The sequence below is a fragment of the Tetrao urogallus genome (assembly GCF_951394365.1).
Source record: "Tetrao urogallus genome assembly, chromosome: 6".
Lineage (NCBI taxonomy): Eukaryota > Metazoa > Chordata > Aves > Galliformes > Phasianidae > Tetrao > Tetrao urogallus.
Window position 1 is genome coordinate 13,046,838 of NC_136819.1, and position 20,794 is coordinate 13,067,631.

The 20,794-nt window shown below is 40.0% G+C and overlaps 1 protein-coding gene across 1 annotated transcript in view; it reads left to right on the forward strand.

Annotated features, from left to right (window-relative positions):
• PTPRJ (protein tyrosine phosphatase receptor type J) overlaps window positions 1–18,629 on the forward strand; it is a gene marked incomplete at both ends in the record, with an annotated part of 67,636 nt that extends 49,007 nt beyond the window's left edge. The window contains 16 exons of the mRNA XM_079537407.1: window positions 597–863; window positions 1,952–2,218; window positions 4,673–4,960; window positions 6,414–6,548; window positions 9,341–9,545; window positions 9,659–9,777; window positions 10,323–10,410; window positions 11,405–11,446; window positions 12,347–12,434; window positions 14,028–14,118; window positions 14,854–14,927; window positions 15,066–15,200; window positions 15,709–15,828; window positions 16,387–16,547; window positions 17,605–17,740; window positions 18,471–18,629. Coding sequence (XP_079393533.1) covers window positions 597–863; window positions 1,952–2,218; window positions 4,673–4,960; window positions 6,414–6,548; window positions 9,341–9,545; window positions 9,659–9,777; window positions 10,323–10,410; window positions 11,405–11,446; window positions 12,347–12,434; window positions 14,028–14,118; window positions 14,854–14,927; window positions 15,066–15,200; window positions 15,709–15,828; window positions 16,387–16,547; window positions 17,605–17,740; window positions 18,471–18,629 — 2,375 coding nt within the window. The remainder of the gene's footprint in view (window positions 1–596; window positions 864–1,951; window positions 2,219–4,672; window positions 4,961–6,413; window positions 6,549–9,340; window positions 9,546–9,658; window positions 9,778–10,322; window positions 10,411–11,404; window positions 11,447–12,346; window positions 12,435–14,027; window positions 14,119–14,853; window positions 14,928–15,065; window positions 15,201–15,708; window positions 15,829–16,386; window positions 16,548–17,604; window positions 17,741–18,470) is intronic.
• Window positions 18,630–20,794: the final 2,165 nt, after the last annotated feature.

Here is a 20,794-nt window from a genome sequence, read left to right on the forward strand (position 1 = left end):
CTGCAGTGCTTCTTGGAGCAGGTTGTCATAGGGTTTTTCATAGGCTGTGGTGAGCAAGGGAGACTTTTGTTGTTTAAGATTCTTTTGAGCTGTCTGCACAGCCCATGGCCTGGGATTCCCGTGGGCTGGGACAGTGTCTAGGATCACATTATCAACTGTACTGCCACTTCTGTCGCTTTGTGCTGTGGCACCTTTCTTCCAGATCAGAAGGGCAGATGGGAGAAGAGCTGTCTTGCATTTTAGCTCCGGTATGGAAAGGGGGCAGACAACATCCGTATAAATTAGTGGCAAGGGAACACACTAAGTCAATACAAAATAACAAGGGGGATTGTGTTCTGCTTTGTTACCTGATTTCCATTTCTATATCTCTCTGGGAAGCCATTGTGGAAAAATATATTCTGTCATGTGACACGAAATAAAGAGAATCTCTTAAAATTCCTGAGGCCTTTACACAGATGTCCCAGCATGTCTGTAGCAGGGCATCAGTACCTTAGAAGTGCTTGTAGGCTACATTTAATGCTCAATCTATGTGAATATAGTTGTGGCTTTTCTCTGTGTTTCTCTGTCTTGACAGTTTGTTTTCCTGCCTTTCCTAGAGCCAACACCAGTATTTGATCTCAAGGCAGAGTATGTTGGTGTGACTTCTGTCAACTTAACCTGGACAGTGAATGACACAGCTTCAGACACCTACAGATACAGAACAGAGGTTAGCAATGGGCACTCCGTTAGCAACGAGACATCAAATATCACTGAAACTGAAATTACTGGCTTAACCCCTGGGTCGCCGTACACTTTCACAGTCTTTGCAGTAGCAGCTGATGGTGAGACGGAAGGAGAAGGAGCATCCATAAGCCGGTATACAAGTAAGTGACAGTTTCTTGCAGTCGTTAAGAGTCTTAAGAGACAGTTTCTGGAGGATTGTGTTTTGCTGTACATGACAGGGCTCTGCATACCTGTGCAAGGCTTGTAATTCAGTGCTGGTGTGGGCAGAGATGATATTTTCGTTCTGGAACCTATTGCAGGCTATCTATCAAGCGTGGGCTTGATAACAGAAGAGAAGAAACAAAAGCCAGATCCTGTTATTTGAATTTGTTGCTATTGCCTGCAACAAATAATTTTTCCAAGGACCAACGTCTCCAAAATTTTGGTGAAGTTAAGTTCCATTCATAGAGCATGCAGGCTTCAGACCTGTATCTTTAATGCTCTCACACACAAAACAGAGTGCATCTGGGGGTCTTCTGTTATTTTGGGACCCATGTCTGCTGGGAATCTGGAGTGGAGAAGTGAGCTTTGGGCAGCACTGGCTTAGGAGAACTGCGTTGTCCATCCTGTTAGCTGGCTGTGCTGTGTATTTTAAGTCTTCATATGTGCTGTGGGGCAGACCTCTGGAGCTGGTCTGTGAGGCTGTAGTGCAGCTGGTTAGTGACCATGCTGTATTTCAGTGGCAACGTGTGCTCGCCTTGTCATTGCTGTTCTCCTGAAACGTACACATGTATGTGCTCTTGTCTTTCCAGTTGTTACCCAAAGGTCTGTGTCTCCTGATTTGCCTGTCCATAGTGACTGGTTGCCCTGGTTTGGAGATGGGTGGAGAATGAAATGCTGTAGAGGGGGTCTTGGAGATGTTCTTTGTGCTGTTGGAGTGAGCTTGGGGCCTTGAACAGTGGAAAAAGCAGAAGGGTTCCTAGGTCCTCCCTCCCATTTGTCTTCCAGTGATAATTGATCTTTTTTTGTTACCTTTAGCTGTGCTGAGATGCACTATTTTTGCTCCATTCCCCTGCACCATTGTCCTTCCTACCCTCCAGGAACCTCTGGTGCTGTTGCTGTGGTGCTCCTGCACTCTGATTGACCCGTGATGTGAAGAAAGTGAAGTAGTGGTGTGTCTGTGTCTTTCCCCTATTGTTTCGAGGAGATATTGTTGCAGATTGATGGATTTTTGTCTTGCCTTTCCTAGAGCCCAGCAAGGTGATTGATCTCAAGGCAGAGTATGTTGGTGTGACTTCTGTCAACTTAACCTGGACAGTGAATGACACAGCATCAGATACCTACAGATACAGAATAGAGGTTAGCAATGGGCACTCCATTAACAACGAAACATCAAATATCACAGAAACTGAAATTACTGGCTTAACCCCTGGGACACCGTACACTTTCACAGTCTTTGCAGTAGCAGCTGATGGTGAGACGGAAGGAGAAGGAGCATCCATAAGCCTGTATACAAGTAAGTGGCTCTTTCTTGTAGTTGTGTTTCTGGTAGACTGTGTTTTGCTGTGCAGCACAGGGCTCTGCTTAATTCTCTGAGCGGTGGAGTGCAGTATTTTTGCTGGCACAGCTGCTACACGCAGGCTGCTTGCAGTTGGAGGTATGTGTATGTTATAAACATAACCCTGATTCTTATAACAACCTTAAGCAATTTTCTCTGATAAACAGGAAGGAATACATTTCCTTAACAATACCTGTGGCACATAGAAAGGACGCTTCCTGAGGAACTTCCTTTTCTGCTTGGGATTTGTTTAGGCACTTTCACTGCCTTCACTTCCAAGAAAATATGGAGTTCAGACCTGTATCTTTAATGCTCTCACACACAAAACAGAGTGCATCTGGGGGTCTTCTGTTATTTTGGGACCCATGTCTGCTGGGAATCTGGAGTGGAGAAGTGAGCTTTGGGCAGCACTGGCTTAGGAGAACTGCGTTGTCCATCCTGTTAGCTGGCTGTGCTGTGTATTTTAAGTCTTCATATGTGCTGTGGGGCAGACCTCTGGAGCTGGTCTGTGAGGCTGTAGTGCAGCTGGTTAGTGACCATGCTGTATTTCAGTGGCAACGTGTGCTCGCCTTGTCATTGCTGTTCTCCTGAAACGTACACATGTATGTGCTCTTGTCTTTCCAGTTGTTACCCAAAGGTCTGTGTCTCCTGATTTGCCTGTCCATAGTGACTGGTTGCCCTGGTTTGGAGATGGGTGGAGAATGAAATGCTGTAGAGGGGGTCTTGGAGATGTTCTTTGTGCTGTTGGAGTGAGCTTGGGGCCTTGAACAGTGGAAAAAGCAGAAGGGTTCCTAGGTCCTCCCTCCCATTTGTCTTCCAGTGATAATTGATCTTTTTTTGTTACCTTTAGCTGTGCTGAGATGCACTATTTTTGCTCCATTCCCCTGCACCATTGTCCTTCCTGCCCACCTCTCCACATTCCCAAGGGAAACTGTGGGAGTACTGGCACAATAGTCATGGCTGCTCTTGCTTCTGAATGCAGGAAGGAGATGAATCCCACTCAAGATGACTCTTCCATCTTTTTCCTCTTACAAGCCCATTGATGGAAAAGCCTCCATGAACCTCTGGTGCTCCAGCACTCTGATTGATGAGTGATGTGAAGAAAGTGATGTAGCTGTGTGTTTGTGTTTCTCCTCTTTTATTTGTGAGCTGATATTGTTGCAGGTTGATGGATTGTTGTCTTGCCTTTCTCAGAGCCCAGCAAGGTGTTTGGTCTCAAGGCAGAATATGTTGCTATGACTTCTGTCAACTTAACCTGGACAGTGAATGACACAGCATCAGCCTCCTACACGTACAGGATAGAGGTTGCACGTGAAAGTCTAATTAACGAGACCATGTCAATAGTCACTGAAAGTATTGTAACCAGTTTAATCCCTGGGACCTCTTACAATTTCACGGTCTTTGCAATAGCGGCTGATGGTCAGACGGAAGGAGAAGGAGCATCTATAAGCCAAAATACAAGTAAGTGGCTGTTTCTTGCAGTTGTGTTGCTGATGGATTGTGTTTAGATGTGCAACAGCTCTGCCTGTATTCTGCCTACCTGCATGAGCTCGGAGATATTGTTACAGGCAGAGGTGCTGCATGTTGCCTGCCTGCTGTCAGTGTGGGTACGAGTTTCATGGGATGTGTTTGCACAGAGTGTATTGTTTGGAAAGTGACTACAGTGCTGCTGCTCCTGCTGTAACTCTCTTCTTGGTCTCCCTCTTCCTTTGTTCTGGAGCTGTTTTGAGGGGTCAATTGTGGTTCTTTTTAGTCTCTTAAGCATGTTCTTTGGATTCATTGTTATTTCCTCTTTCATTATTTATCTGCTCTACGGTCACTTTCCACATGTACAGTGTTCGTAGCACTCTAACATACCTATCCAGTAAGGCCATGTGTAGCATTTCTATTATATGGTAGCACATCTGCATCCTTTGACCACATGTTCTTTTGTTTGTATGCACATTTGTCCATTTCTGGAGCTGCAAATGGTAGATGACTAGCTGAAATTTTTGTAAGAGCTATCTGTAAATCTCAGAGAGTGCTATGAATAACAAAGACTATTTTTTTTATTTGTTGGCCACTAACCATTCTATGTAATTACACAGAGAGTTAGCATTTGTTTACAAGTCTAAGAATATTCTTGTTCAGTCGTTGAACAGTATTTGAAAGCTTTGCTGACTTTGATGAACAGCTATTCAACTTCATTTTTTCAGTAAATTAATCTGCAGGGAGTTAATGCAGAAGGGGTCTGTGTATTTACAGTGTGCTAAACACACCTCGTCCACACTGTTTTTCTGTAGGCAATAGCTTCCTCTGTTTAGAACTAGAAAGGAATACCAACGTTTTACAAATTCTTATACACAGAAGAGCTTATAAACAGTCTACTTTTTCTTTGCTACTATACTTGATTTCTTCTATTTTTTTTCCCAGTTCCTTCCTCAGTGAGTTCATTTCAGTGTGAAGCAGTGGCTAATACATCTTACCTAATGCTGAAGTGGGACTGTCCTTATGGTGACTACTCTAGCTTTGATATCAAAATATTTAATGATACTTGGACAAAAGATGAACACAGTCAATTCTGTGGGAGAGAAGGCTCAGAAGAAAGCTTCATAACACAACCTTTAGATTATTACAAAACCTATACTGTTAATATTACAACTGTTTCAGAAGATTTAACAAGTCTTCCAGTGCAGATAATATGTAATACAAGCATTACAGGTAAGCATTAGGATCAGATAACAGAAGATATTTTGAGGACAAAAATATTAACTTTGCTATTTCAGAAGAATAAACTTTATATATCAGCATATACATTTATTGATGAAGTACTACATTAATGCCAAGTCTATCTCATGCACCATAAGGGGTGATGACCAGGGAAATTCATGAAGCAGATCATCTCAATTACCATCACATGGCATGTATAGGATAACAAGGTTATCATAACCCAGTCAGTATGATTTTATGAAAGACAGGTCCTGCTTGTCTAGCCTGATTACCTTCTGTGATAAGATGACCTGCATAGTAGACAAGGGAAAGGATGTGGATGTTGTTTACTTGGACTTTTCCAAAGCATCTGATACCATTTCTCACAGTGTTCCCCTGGAAAATCTGTCTGCGCATGGCTTGGATGGATGCACTGTCTGCTGGGTAAAAAGTAGGCTGGATGGCCAGTCCTGGGAGGTCATTGTGAATGTGAATCCTGTTAGTGACAAGTTGGATTCCCTAGGTCTCAGTATTAAGGGTAGTTTTTTGTAATTTTTATGTAGATGATCTTGATGAGATCAAGTGCACCTGTGGTAAGTTGTCAGTTGGGCAGGTAGAAAGGCTTTGCAGATGGATCTGCGTAGATTAAATTGAGGGACCACATCCAGTTACATGGCCTTCAATAAGGCTAAGTTCTGGGTGCTGCAGTTTCATCACGACAACCCTGTGCAGCAGTACAGACTTGCAGAAGAGTGGCTGGAAGGCAGACTAGCAGAAAAGACCTGGAGGAGCTGGGCAATACATAGCATGGGAGTAGTAGTATGCCCAGGTGGCTCAGAAGACTGATGGCATACATGCCTGTGTCAAAAACAGCATGGTCAGCAGGAGTGCTGAGTACAGAGAGACTGGTGAGTTTGCATCTTGAATACTGTATTTGGCTCCCTCAGTACAAGAGTTGCCAGAATACATTCAGAAAAGAACAACAAATCTGGAGGATGGCTTAATTTGAAAACAAGACGTTTGGAGGAAATGGTGCAGTTTAGTCTGGAGAAGAAAGAGGGCTGCAGTGAGGAAGATGTCGGTCTCTTTTCTTAGGTGACAGGTAATAGGATTCATGGAAACAGCCTCAAGATGTGCCAGGGGAGGTTCAGGTTTGGTATCAGGGAGAATTTCTCAATGGAAAGGGTGATTAGGCTTTGGAACAGCCTTCCGAGGGAAGCGAGGAGTTGCTGTCCTTAGAGGTGTTTAAGAAATGTGTGAACATTGCAATGAGGGCCTTGGTTTGGTGATGGATTTGGTAGTTACATGAATGGTTAGGGTTGATGATCTTAGCAGTCTTTTCCAACCTAAATGATTCTATATGCACGCTATGAACAATGTCATTAAAAGAACATTTTCTTGTTTGAAAAACTTATCTTTGTCTGTCATTGAAGTACTAAGAATATGCATATTTGTCTGTTTATAGATCCACCTGTTCCAAACGAAGCTCCTGTAGTCAAGGCAGTCAGTCACAACTCACTGACTGTTGAGTTTCCTGACTTTGAGTCAGTGAATGGACCATTAAAAGCTTATGCAGTAATGATCATAACTGAAGCAGAAGGTAAGTTGTTATAATATTGTCTCCAGCTGCGTGCAATAACTTCATCAGACAGCATTTTATTAGGACAAAAAATTTACTGTAGTGAATATCCTATGTTTTAGACTTTAAAGTAGATGTTCATAGAATCATAGAATCCTTAGAGTTGGAAGGGACCTCTGAGGGCCATCTAGTCTAACTCCCCTGCAATGGACAGGGACACCACACTTAGATCAGGTTGCCCAGGCTCGATTCAGCTTTGTCTTGAATGCCTTCAGGGTTGGGGCATCAACCACATCTCCAGGCAACCTGTTCCAGTGCCTCACCACTCTCACTGTAAAGAGGCTTTTTCCTTCTATCCTTATGTGTATGTTAAATGGAGAGAATAAAAGACTCAGTGTTTTCAATCATCTTTCAGAAATGATGAGGTAAGTACCTTGCTTGAGGGAAGTAAGATCATTCCTTGTTTTCAGAAAGCCACTGTTTTCACTCTGCCTTATTTTCAGCCTAAGTTGTCCTTGTAGAAGAGACTCTTAAGTACTACCACTGTGCTGTTACTGCTACAAGACTGTAGAATCCTTTTCTCCAAGAAAATAATTTTCAGAATTAATAATATAAGCAGTTTCAAAATGTGGTTTGGTGGGTTTTTTTCTGCTTATAGGGAGAGAGAACTTTCCTTTTGACTTAAAACACTTAAACTGAGAAAGATTGGATGCAGGTGGAAGGCTTGAGTAACATTGTCAGCATTACTTGTGGGGAAAGCTAGATAATAGTCTATAAGCATCACAACTTTAAAGGATCAAAGCTTCTATAATTGGTGAAAGTCTAGAAAGAAATCGTAAAATAAAGGAACATAACTTTACAGTGTAGGTTCAGGTTGATCTTTTTATTTATTACTGCACGTTGAAGGAATAGCACAGCTGGTGGAGATAACTTTTCCCCAAGTAGATTGTGACATTTCTGCTTATCCTTTGTTTTAACAATGGAAATTTGTCATGCAGCAATTTGTAGATTTTTCTTCTGTGGTTTTCCATATAATATATGTCCAAGAAATGGCCAGCTATCTATAGTATGAAAGTACAGAAAATTCCTATTTTTCAGATGTGACTTAGCTGCCTTGGAGTTGCTGATTTGAATGTCAATGTCTTACACACAGTGATAACTCTGCTTGTATTTTCAACCAGTCTTCTTTAGTCTTGATGAGATTCAGTGTATTATTCCGTGTGGTTTTGACTGTAAAGAATTCAAGTAAGTGAAATTTGAAGATTTGTTTGAGAGAATTAGGGAAGAAAGATTCTGCACATTTATGGAATCCAATCAGTGCTTTGGTAGGAGAAGAAAACATCCTTAAGGCCAAACGTAACTTCATTTTTTGGTGTTTGGATAGTATTAATGCATTTGAATTGTGTTTCTCTGTCTCAAAGCAGACATCATTACTTTTAGGATAAATAGAGGGGACTGTTCATTCTTTTGTATAAGCAAAAGATGGATAAGATACCCTAGAGTGACAACCAAGACATTCACAGAGAAGTGCAGATATAACTTGGGCTGTATGTCCTTTTGGAAAGAAGCTAGGGACCATGTACATCCTTTTGGAATGGAGCTAGGAACCAGACAGGACATCAGAAGTATTTACAGTGTTACTGAATATTCATTTCTAGGTGACTAAGTTAATTCCAATCTCAGTTGTTTTTACTGTGAAAAAATTAGTGCTTTCAGAGAGCTATGTTGTGCGTTGTTCTTACACAGCAGCAATTACTAGGAGCTTTGCTATTGCTTGCAGTGCGTGTCAGATCAAATTTTATCTATGCAGTGGTAGAAAACTTGCTTCTTCACTTTGTAATCTTTCAGAACCCCTTTACAACTTCTCCTTTTTAAGGATGAATTCAGTGCTGTATCTGCTTCTAAAGGAGCTTTAGCTTTGTAAAGGCAATCAACAGAAAGCAATGTAAGCGAACTTCAATTATGTGGGGAAGATGTTTTTTCATAGCACTTGGAATATTTTTAGTCATTTTGTTTACCCTTGAGTTGTCAGACAACTGGTAGTTTGAGCTGTGTTGTCATCACTTACATCACACATCCCAGCTATAGAATCTGCCTCAAATTTCTGGGGTTCATCTTTTAACAGCAGGCACTGCACAAAGTGATGCTGTTCTGCAACTGTTATCCTGTTGATCACTGTTTGATTACATTATCCTGTTTTTCTGAGTGTTTTTGAAGAGAAACTGTTTTTCTCACTGATTGTTTTATCTGATCTGTCTCTATGGCAAGAGAAAACATAAAACTCCTTCATTTCTCAGGGTTTAGATGAAAAGACTATGTCAGACACAGCAAGATAGTAGAGGCCAGGATGAGTTTATCATCACCCTGAATTAAACTTGGTGCTATTTGAACAGCATGATGTTATCAAGCTCAAATTGCTTTTTCTGTCCTTTTACTTATTTGTGGAGTATTCTCAACATTTGATATTTATTTGATAGAGTATGGACATAACTGACGTGCGTAGCAGAAGTTGTCCACAAATACACAGAATCCATCACTAACATGCCTTCACAGAGAAGCTTTACTGTGCATGGGAGGAGTAAAACCAAAAGGAGATTAAATGAATGACACCAGAAAGTAGGGAAAGGTAGCCAAGTAAATTGCACTGCAGCAGAAGGAATTTCTGAGGCTGTGTGTTGCCCTCAGTTTTTTGTTTCAGGCAGTGCTTGTGGAGCAATCAAAATTGTGATTAATGTGACATGTTCTCCAACTGTGCTGGTGATCACAAAAATAGTGGGTTATGTGTACCACTTATATCCTTGTTTCTCCTGAAGGTTGTTGGCCTTCAAAGTCTGATTTGAGCTACACATACAACGATTTCAAGCAGAAGATGACAGCTACCTATGTGACATATGTCATAGACGTAGAGGAGATGACATCTTTAAATTCTCAGAATGGGCACAACATTGTTGACGTAGGCAAGGGAAACACCATGTATGGCTATGAAAATGGACCGTTGATTCCTCTTCATTCGTACAGGTATTTATCTTGCTGCTGTTGAAAGCAAGAAGATAATGAAGAAATCATAGATCTTGCCTATGGCTATTAAAACCATGTCATGTATGTGTTGTTTTTTTCTCCCTTATTAACAGGGCAAGTGTTGCAGGTTTCACTAACATAAACTTTACTGTGACCAACAAAATTATGGGAGAACAAAGTTATGTGTCGTTTTCACCGTGTTCCAAGGTGGTTTCATTACCCCAGGATCCAGGTATAGTTAATGTAGGATTGGCAGTTTTACATGTGCACAGTGTTTGGAGATTGCTTAATTACAGTAGGTTTTGTGATAGCGAAACACTAATTGATCTGCCTGTGTTGGGCTGTTCCTTTCTAGTTTTGAAGTGTCACTGCTCAGTAAAATCATATCTAACTAGTCCTACAGGTGGCTTCTTTTTTATCCAAGTATGACTTCCAATATGGCAGTAACAAAAACCTGTGCTACTTATGGCATGCAAAACGTGATGACACTGTGTGACTTAGACTATTTTTCTAACAATTCTGTTAAATTACAAGTGGGTGTATCAGAACACAAATACTGATCCCTTGACTTATTTTTTTAATTAATTTATCAATTTTCTCTTAGTATTTCTTAATGAGCTTTCAATACTGGTACTGCCAAAGGACACAGTGAAGAAGTTCCTTGTAAAGCAGAGTGTTTTTTGTCACTTGCTAGGTTCTCTTATAGTGTGTTGATTGATTTAGAGCACTGTCAAAGAGGTAAATAAGTGATGAGTAATACTTGTTCTCTTTTACAAGGTGTTATTGCTGGAGCCGTTATTGGATGCCTTTTAGCTATATTGGCTGTAGTAGCTATAGGGGGTTACATATTCTGGAGGAGGAGAAGGTAAAGTGTTCATTATTTTGTTTGCTGTGTTGAGGAATATCAGTATGTCATTTCTGTATCTTAAAAAAAAAAAAGAAAAAGCTTCTCTTCCTCTGTTCCTGTTTTATCTGCTTTCACCATTTAAAGTACATTCTGTTTAAAATCTTTTTTTGTTACAGATCAGAGTTTTTGCATCAAATTAGATCAGTTACTTTGTTCAATCTATAGCTATGTCCAATGAGTTGAGAGCAGATTTGTTTAGCTCTTGGGAACTTGTGCGTGCTTCTGAAGTTAGAAGTGAGCAAACATCAGATTGTTGTGCTAACAGACATTATATAATTGTATCACAGGTGCTTTTATTAGAAAATATTCAGTAACGGCTCTTCTTAATTGCTTGTTTGTTTGTTGCTTGAACTTCTAGTTCTGGAGTTCCCAAAAGCTGATTAGTTGTCTTAAGGTTTGAACTGGTCTCCCAGATTCTACAGAGGCTTTTTCCTGCTGACTGTGTGATGCATCCCTTCTAAAGAGTTACCTGTAGGGTCTTTAGGCCATTTTTTCTTAGTTTCTGCACGTACTTGTTGTTAGGACAGGCTTCCCTGTGTCCAGTAGCTATGGCACATGTATTTTTTTTTTCCAACTTCCACCTTCAGTACAACTGATACATCACTATTGAACATTAATGTTAGGGGTTCTGGGAGGAGTAGTGATTCAAGAGAGATGGTGATGATGCAAATCCCTTGGATGCACTTTTTTCAGCAAACCTGTGCTTTGTGTTCAGGTATTTTGCTCTGGTTCCAGTAAAACGATACAGTTCCATTGTAAAACATTGGTGAAAGAATTACAAGGTATTTTAATTTCACAGCAGGTGTAAGGTTTGCCTCAGGAGTATTTTGTGCAGAGTGAGATGCCTTACAAGACACAGTTCTGAGCAGACACATGAAATATATCATCAGAAATCTCATATGCTTTCCTTTAAATTCTCCTATGAGCATGTTGTGTTTTTCTCTTCTCATAGGAAAGATAAAAGAAATACTGAAGTGTCTTTTTCTCCAATTAAGTAAGTCCTTCTAAATGTTTTCTGAGCTCAAGTAATATATGCAAAAATTCCTGTGTACCCTAATGCTTGTTTTCTGTGCAGTTTCATGTGTGATTTTGCATGAAACCTGACTCAAGCCTGCAGACTGAAAATAATCAAATTGATAAGACTTAATGCTTGCTTCATGAATCAGCATTAGTTACACAAATACCCCATATAGTTTTGAAAAGTAGAATGTTTTCATGAAACACAAACCTCTGAACACACTGAGAAAACAAAACAGTCCAAGCTGTTGATAAAGGGCTTATGAGCAAAAAATTGCACTAAGTCCCATACTTTCCTTTAGGTTATGGCTGCTTCGAGCTGAGCTGGTTCAGATGATGTGTAATGGTAGTAGATGGCCATGGGAGGGTAACCACAACATATTGAAAATCAGGGCAGTGCAATTGAACCAGGTTGTTGGTTCATGCATCTGTTTATTTTATGAAAAGACCTACCCTGAGCATCCCATTAAGTTTCACCAGTGTAACTTTGGTAGTTAGAATAAAATAAGCCAGAGAATGAGGCCAATCTGATGGAAAGGGAATACACGCATAGCTGACCGACACCTTCTATCATATCCTTTTCCTGAAGGATGCACCATTTTCTCCTCGGCCAGAACCAATCATTTAAATGCTCTGCCTTTATATCCTGTCTCCTGTAAATGCAGTTTGGTGGGTGCTACTAACAGTCATGCCTTTGTTCTTAGAATCGCATAGTGAAATATACAACTGCATGTGTCTAATCAACCTTTTTTCTTTCCCTGCCTCGCTCTCCCCTGAAGAATAAAGAAGTAAGTAAACCATTTTTGTAATACATTCACTGGATTCATGACTTATTTACTTAGAATCAGTCACCAATACAAGACTTTTCTCATTTCAGATCAAAAATGATTAAAGTAGAGAACTTTGAGTCCTACTTTAAGAAGCAGCAAGCAGACTCCAACTGTGGTTTTGCTGAAGAGTATGAGGTGTGTGTCCTCACTGGGGAGAGCTTCTTGGCTAATATTTTTGGGAAGCAAATTAGCTTCCCTTTATAGTGTGTGATGTTTACTGAAGGGGAAGAGAAGAAGGGACCCTTGTTATAGACATCACTCAGCTGCATGCATAGCATTCCCTTACTTGATTCAGATCTTAAGTTTAGTTGAAGTGCATGATAAATACTTCACATCCTGAACCGTTAAATCTGCCTCTGAGTTATAGCATGGCCTGTTGCTCAAAACTCTTGGCAAGAGCTCCAAAGCCCTTGCACTAGTCGCATTACTGATGTTTGCACTGTGGGAATGTCATTTCACTTCTCTCCACTTTATTTCATCGTTGTTGGTTTTTTTTCTATACAACAAGACCCATCTTTTACTAATAACAAGCTTCTTTAATGGATTATGTGTGACAGACCACACATAATATGTTGAAGTAGATAATAATCATCAAAATAAGCACAATCTTTATCGGTAACATAGATGATATAGTGCACCCTCAGCAAGTTTGCTGGCAACACCAAGCTGAGCAGTGTGGTTGATACAGCAGAAGGAAGGGATGACATCCAGAAGGGCCCTGATGAACTCAAAAGGTGGGCCCTTGTGAACCTAGTGAGGTTCAGCAAAGCTAAGTGCAAGGTTTTGCACTTGGGTTGAGGTAATTCCAGATATGGATACAAACTGGGAGAAGAACTCCTTGAGAGCAGCCCTGACAAGGACTTAGGGGTCTTGGTTGTTGACAAACTTGACATGAGCCAGCAGCATGCACTTGCAGCCTGGAAGGCCAATGGTACCGTGGGTCCCACCAGGAGAAGGATGGCCAGCAAGGTGAGGGAGGTGATTGTCTCCCTCTCTTCTGTCCTTGTGAGGCTGCAGATGGAGTACTGCGTCCAAGTCGCACAGAAAGGGTGTGGAGCTTTTGAAGAGGGTTCAGAGGAGGGCCACAAAGATGGTCCAAGGGCTGGAGCACCTTTTCTATGAAGATAGCTCAATTGCTATGAAATGCAAAAGGCAGTAACCAGCTGTTTGTGTTGTCGTTGAAGGATTTTGTGTTGTCAGGACTTCTCTTATGTAATTTTGTCTTTTCTCCTCCCTTGAAACTACCATTCTCCCTCTTTTTAGATGAAATTCTGTCCCTTTCATTGTATCTTGTAGGCTGGTGCTCCACCCTGCTCTCCTCCCAGATTTTGCTTTCTTCTTCGGTCCTTTCATAATGTAACTTGCTCCCTTTCTCCCTGTAATGCTTTTATACCTCATGCTAAATGAGGTCTTTGCCTTGGGGTTAGAATCAGTTAATGCTGGTGTTGTGTATTTTTCCAAATTATTACTGGGTTCTTAAAGTCCATTTTTGGGCTTTAAACATGCTATTACTCCTCCATTCTGTATTAATCTCTTATCTGTGAACTTTGCTGCTGCCACCCTCCTGCTCTGTTTGTAAAAAGCTGATTGTTGTCATCATTTAGTCCAGTTTAACATGGCTGCTTTTACAACAAAGTCCAAGAGTGTTTGAAGTATTTGTCTGTTTCAGTTGTGTTTTATGTTTCCTAAACCAGAACCGGGTGCTCATGAATCTTTCTTTCCCTATAGGAACTCAAATCTGCTGGTGTTCATCAGCCCAAATTTGCTGCTGAAATCCCTGAGAACAGAGGGAAAAATAGATACAACAATGTCTTACCATGTGAGCTACTCTCTTGGGTTTTATGTCTTCTACTAGTTGAGATTTTAGTTGAAAACCCTTGGGTTTGTCCAATTTTGGTTTTAATCCCAGAAGTTTTGAAGAGGAATTAGTTTTGCCAGTGTCAAATAAATGAATTCAGGCTGTTCTTTTCCTTGTATGATCATCCTGTATGAAGTTACTGGACGAGGACAGCTGAAGAGCTTTCCCTCAAAAATGTTCTTTAAAAGAACTTGCTCTTCTAATCATCTCATTTTCATATTTCATTTATGAGAAGCTTGCACTCCAGATCTATTGGAGTTATAAGAAATATTAAGATACTGCTGGACAGCTTTGAAAACTAATAACCTAAGCCCTGCCAAGCTGCAGGCATCCCAGCAAAGGAAAGCGTTAAGGATAAGCTGCAAGTGTAACAGTAAGCGCACTTAGCAATGCTTCTAAGGAAAAACCTTGACTGCAATGGCATGGGAGAGGAATTACCTATTTTTCTGTAGTGACTCAAACTATAGTGAATCTGTTTAATATTCTGAATTTTTTAATTGTCCGGACATATTTTTTTCTGAAGACATTCATTATAACCTCTCAGTTATCACTACTTTAGATTGCTAAAGTAACGTTCTCGTTGTTAGAATGCACATTGTTCCAGAGCACCTTCTATATAGAAACCATGTTAGAACTGAAATGTTTTGCTGAAAAGTTTCCAGTGTTTATAATCTTATTTTCCTTTTCTCTCTGCAGATGATATTTCTCGTGTTAAACTTTCAAATCCAAGCTGTGCAACTGATGATTATATTAATGCAAACTATATGCCTGTAAGTTGCTTCATTCATTGAAGTTAAAAATGCACGTTATTTTTGTGATGAGGGCTGAATAGATCATATGATGTATAACATCAGCTTTTAATGGCCCATTGGTGAAGGTTTGTGTATGTATACTTTTTTTCTTCCTAGGGATATAGCTCAAGGAAGGCATTTATTGCTGCACAAGGCCCTTTACCCAATACTATAGAAGACTTCTGGCGCATGATTTGGGAAAAGAATATCTACTCTATTGTCATGTTGACAAAATGTGTTGAGCAGGCCCGGGTATGGTATTTCTTTTTTTTTTTTTTTTGGTTGATTGGTTTGGGTTTGTTCTTTTCCTTTTTATATTAAAATGAATAGTTGTATCTCTTCTAATTTAGTTGTTTCCCTAATAAGCTGGGGGGTGGCTACTCTTATAAACAAACATCCACTTCCTGGAAGATTGTTTTCTGAATTAAATGAACCCATTTTTTGAAATCTATTTTCCCTTATACTTGCTGATGACCAGAATAGATTGTCTCAGGTAGGTTGTGGAATCTCCATTTTTAAGGGTGGGTTCTTCTCTCTGAAGGATGATTATGGTAGATTTTCCTTCTCCCTTGGGATAGGCCATTAGGAGGGGTGAAGTACCTTCCAGTCCCACTTCAGAGGGAACAGAGGGACTGTTATCTAAATCTAATAGTCAAGACCAAGTTGGAGTCTCAGGAAACTATCATGCCATGTCTTGCTGTTTTTTCTCTATGCTTCATTTTTCTGTGCAATGCGTTGAACCTTTAAACTCTCTTCTTAGACAAAATGTGAGCAATATTGGCCAGACAAACAATCTAAGAGTTATGGTGACGTTATTGTGACAATGGTCTCGGAAGTTGTTCTTCCAGAATGGACAATAAGGGACTTCAATGTAGAAAACGTGAGTAGTTTGTCAGTTGTTAGTTGTATACAACTATCTATAGAAGTGGTTTATTGTATCAAGGGCTTCACATGCCAAGCAACACTGGAGTGACAGAATACAATAATTTCACAAAAACTTAATCAAAATGGAAGTTATCAGAGAGAAAAGAATAAGAGCAGTTGCAAAATCCAGCCTGCTATTGATTGTCACCACTTGCCACATCAATGATCCTGCAGCTCCCTGAGACTTACCCCAAAATGCCTGCTTTATGCAGATACCTGAAATATTTCCCAAACAATGTGACCAAACAATTAGCCCTATCAAGACCCATCTCCATCAGCAAATGTAATGCAGAAGAGAAGATCTTGGAGTAAAGGGAAAATGAAATTATTGCGAAGTATTCTCTACTAAAATGGAAGGAAGAGAGGAATTGGAATAACGTAGATAAAATTATTGCACAATTTGTAATGGGCAATTTTAATGCAACCAAGTCTTGCGTAGTACTAATGACAGGAAGTGTTACTGTTTATCTTTTGAAGCACTTCTGTTTTCCTTTTTTCATTCTTGTTCCTCTAGGCTGACACACTGGAGAGCCACACAGTGCGTCAGTTCCATTTTACATCCTGGCCAGATCATGGAGTGCCAGAGACAACAGACCTGCTAATCAACTTTAGACATCTTGTTCATGAATACAGCAGTCAGAATCCTATTGACTCTCCTGTTTTAGTGCACTGCAGGTAGGAAGAACGTATTCATGTTAGACATGCTTTCGTTGTGTGGAGTTTTAAGAACAGTTCTTTTTCAGTGTGATTTGAAATAAATGTGTCAAGTCTCTGCTATTTAAGGATACTCACCCTGCTGATTTGGAACATTTGTGTCATGCCTCAGAAACATGGCAGCATTAAGTGTGGTGGCTGCTCTGAAAGTAATGCCTCATATTTTATTATGTTGGGCCACAGCATCAAAGACAAATGTTGGTGGTATGGCAATAGAGGCTGAACCTTCCCACCTATATTCCATTACATTTTATTGCTGTGTGACAGTTGGCAGTAAAGGGGCAGTCTGACAAAATGGCATCTGACACTGAAGTGCAGTTGAAGCAAAAGTGTGGAATTGAATTCCTCCATGCAGAAAAAATGACACCCAGTGAGTTTCACTAAAGCTTACTGAATGCTTATGGAGACCACCCATTGGACATCAGCACAGTGAGGCAACAGATGGTGCATTTCAGCAGTGCTGATGGTGACAGTAGGTCACTTCTGCCGGTGCAAATTTTTACAAGTGCGGTGTGGAGGCTCTACTTCATCACTGGTGGAAAAGCATAGCTAATAGTGATGACTGTGTTGAAGAATAGTAGCTGATAATTTGCTCTATCAAATACTGTTATTATGCTCTTTGTATCTGTTGTTGTTGCTTCAATGGAAATAAATAGGAGGCATTACTTTCAGAGTGGCTTACGTAGATAGCAATGACCCAGTGTGAAATTTCATTAGAATGGGCTCTCTTTCCTAGCCTGGGAAATTTAGGTGAAAGAGTTGCCTTTTCAAGTGCTTTTATATGTGATCTTGTGCAAGCTGCAAGCTTGGAAGCCCAGAAGGATGTCCCTCCTCCCCTCTTGGTCATGGTAAAGACCATTTCTCTGGACTGAACAGTCCACACAGTCCACACAGACTTGGACACCTGTGCCATTGAAATAATAGAGAACATTTTGCTAACTTCATTTGCTTTTCATCAGACCACAGGTGAGCTGGTAGTTGAGAGAAAGCAGTAAATAACTTCTCTGTGTCCTTGCAGTGCTGGTGTCGGGAGGACAGGAACATTTATTGCCATTGACCGCCTGATTCAGCAGATTGAAATGGAGAATACTGTGGATGTGTATGGAGTGGTGTATGATCTTCGAATGCACCGACCTCTAATGGTGCAAACCGAGGTGAGACTACTTTTTATCCAGTGTCCTGTTTCTCAAACAGGCGCATCAATCCAGAAAAGGTAGATTCAAGATTGTAGCTCAAAACTACAAGATGATGAGACATTGTGGGGCAATCTGAAATCGCCCTTATTTAAACTTCTCTCCTATCTGCCTCATTTCTTTCTACAAAAGTCCTTGCAGCCACGAGAGTTGTACTGAAGTTTGTAGATCTAAGCACTCTCATTACAGGGTAGTTTGAAGGATTGGCATTTTTAGACAGAATCATATCTTGAAAAAGATTTTTTCCAGCTTGTTCTACTTTTTCGAGTTTAATTCTGGCCTGTAGCTATGAGGATAACTTTAAGTCAAGAGGTCTTTGCATGCATCTTTTTTGTTCTTCAGGAACATACATGTTCCTGTTGCAACTACTGCTTCCATCTGAAAAGGTGTGTGGATTAACTCAAGTTGATTTGGAAAAGTCTGTAAAATCTCCTTTGTGAAAATCTTTTAATGAGATGTTAAGAGAGGCAGTAAATACAATCCTAGTGTTTTTTTTACTAGGGTTTGCTTAGATAATATCATGAGATCCTTTCTAGCTCCATTTCCTGTGTAATATACCTTTCAAAAACAGTGTGATAACCTCCAGTGCAATGCATCCAAAAAGCAAAACTTAGATTCAGCAGCAGGATTACTTTCCAAATCAGTCATTTGCTAGAATTGTATTATTCTCTTTATTACTCTTCTCCCATAGGACCAATATGTCTTCCTAAACCAGTGCGTCATGGATATTATTAGATCACAGAAAGAGAAGAAAACAGACCTTATTTATCAAAACACAACAGCAATGGCAATCTATGAAAATTTCACACCTGGACCAGCTTTTGGGAAGGCTAATGGCTATCATGCGTAACCAGGACACAATGCAGTCTCCAGGAATTGCTGTCTGTACATGAGAAAGGGAGATGTTCTTACATTTTCCAGGATTGTGTGCAGTGTCTCGTGTCTGGTTTCTCCAGTTCTGTCCTCATATGAAGAAGTGACCTTCTGGAGGAAAAAAAAAGACAATACTGGCAGGAGCCATGGATCGATAAAAAAGAAAAACTATTTAAAGTTAACAGAGGAATTCTGATTTTTCTTGGGAATTTAACAGTACTGATAGGTGAAATAGCATTTGCAGTACGAACAAGGAACTAGAATTTAAATATTAAAATAATAACACAAGCTTTTTATTACAATTTTATATGATTTCATTTACAGACAACAGGCTTGTGGGCTGTTTTAATATATTTAATTATAAGTTTTGGGAACATATTTTATCTGCTGTATCTGGTTACCTAGCTAATAGATATGTGCCTCTGTGATTTATTTTTTTTCTGAATTTTCCTTTTTATTTAAAAAAGGAGTACAAACACCTCCTCCAAATGGACATTTGTACTTGGAAATTGTGCCTTTTCTAGTTGCTACTCTAGAAAAAAAAAAAAAAAAAACAAACAGCAGAGATTCTATTTTTGTACTGAAACTCTTGAAATGAGAACACAGATTTTTAAATAAGGCTTATGTCAAACTTAACTGTAGTTGCACTGTTGGCAGGACTCTCCAGAAGTTTGGAGGTGAGCTTTGTTTTTGCATTTCACCACAAATATCCCCTGCCTTAATGTTTCGGTGCCTCTGCTAGAGGAAAAGGGGTGTGATGTGTCACTCAGAGCTTTAACTGTAGTGAAAAACTGAGCAAGTGTGTACATGGATGTGTGTGCAGGGGTGTGTGGGGGTGTGTATGAAGGACAGAATAGCTCCTCCCTGTTCCTGGTTGATATTCCTGTTTTTATACAATGATGATTTATTTAAAGGTGCAATATATGATTTACTGAATAATGATTGCTCTATTCTAATAGAGTTTTACTCAGGTTCGTGTCTTTTTATCATTGTTGTTGTTTTTCCTCAGATGTATAAATCTGTGAAAATGCTGAACTAAGTTTCCAAGTGTCCAAGCGCTCCCAAACAGATTGACTGGCTTTACTGATACTACCAAAATGAATTGCACAAAATTCTGCTGTAAAGACCAATTTCTTGCTTGTTTTAGCCATTCAGAACTGAAGCACATCTTACCCACCTGCATCTCATTAATACAAAGTAATTGTTTTATAGTTGTTTGCAATGTACTGCTGCTGTTATTTTAACTGGTCCTTTTAAAAGCAGAACAAACGTGCGGAAAACCCAGAGTTGCTGATTTTGCAAGCCAAGGATTTGACGAGATTTATTTTGCTGGTACATGACTGCTAGACTTATGAAGGCATTACCAATGAAGGACTTCTGAAGTACTTTGGAGGGCATGTAGGTTTTTTTTGACCTTTGGATCATTGCACTGTTTGCATCGCAAAGGAATATGAAGTTTTGGAATAGCGCTATAGAAGAGCTATCAAGCGGTGAAAATCTTGTGAAGGGTTTAATAACCAGAGTCCCTGGAATTCTGCTGCTTTTTTTGTTTGTTTCTTTCTTTCTTTCTTAGTTTTTGGCAGAGTCGTCAGAAATAGCTCCTATACTTAGAATTCAGGAAAATCTAGGAATTCCTGGTGCAGAGCTGTAACGTTACAGGTAACCAGAGGAGCTCAACAACAGTGTGAAACTGTGGTATGTTGTGCGAGCAAATCTGGAGGACCAACCACAAAGTGCTTCAGCTTTTTTTCTCATAGCAGCTGCTTGTGGATTCTTGAATATTTTTTTTTTCTTTCTTTTTTTTCTTTTTTTAAATCAACACGCACACATAAATACCCACAAAAACAAGCCAGATCCATGAGGTTAGTGATCCTGCCTAACCCCACCCAAAATGGTGTTCCACGTAGTGGATCTCATAGAGCTCACATGACAAATAAGCCACTGGGACCAAAAAGAACCATTCCAAAGGAACTGGGAAGGCAGAAAGTCTGCCACTTACAGTTACTTTATTTCTTTCTGTCTTCTAAATAGTACACATCTGTGCAGAGCACACTCAGTATTCATTATTCCTCATCTCCAGGAGCTTGTCCGCTGCTTCAGAAGACCCCTCTTTTATACAGCAGAGAAGAGGGGGAGATGAAT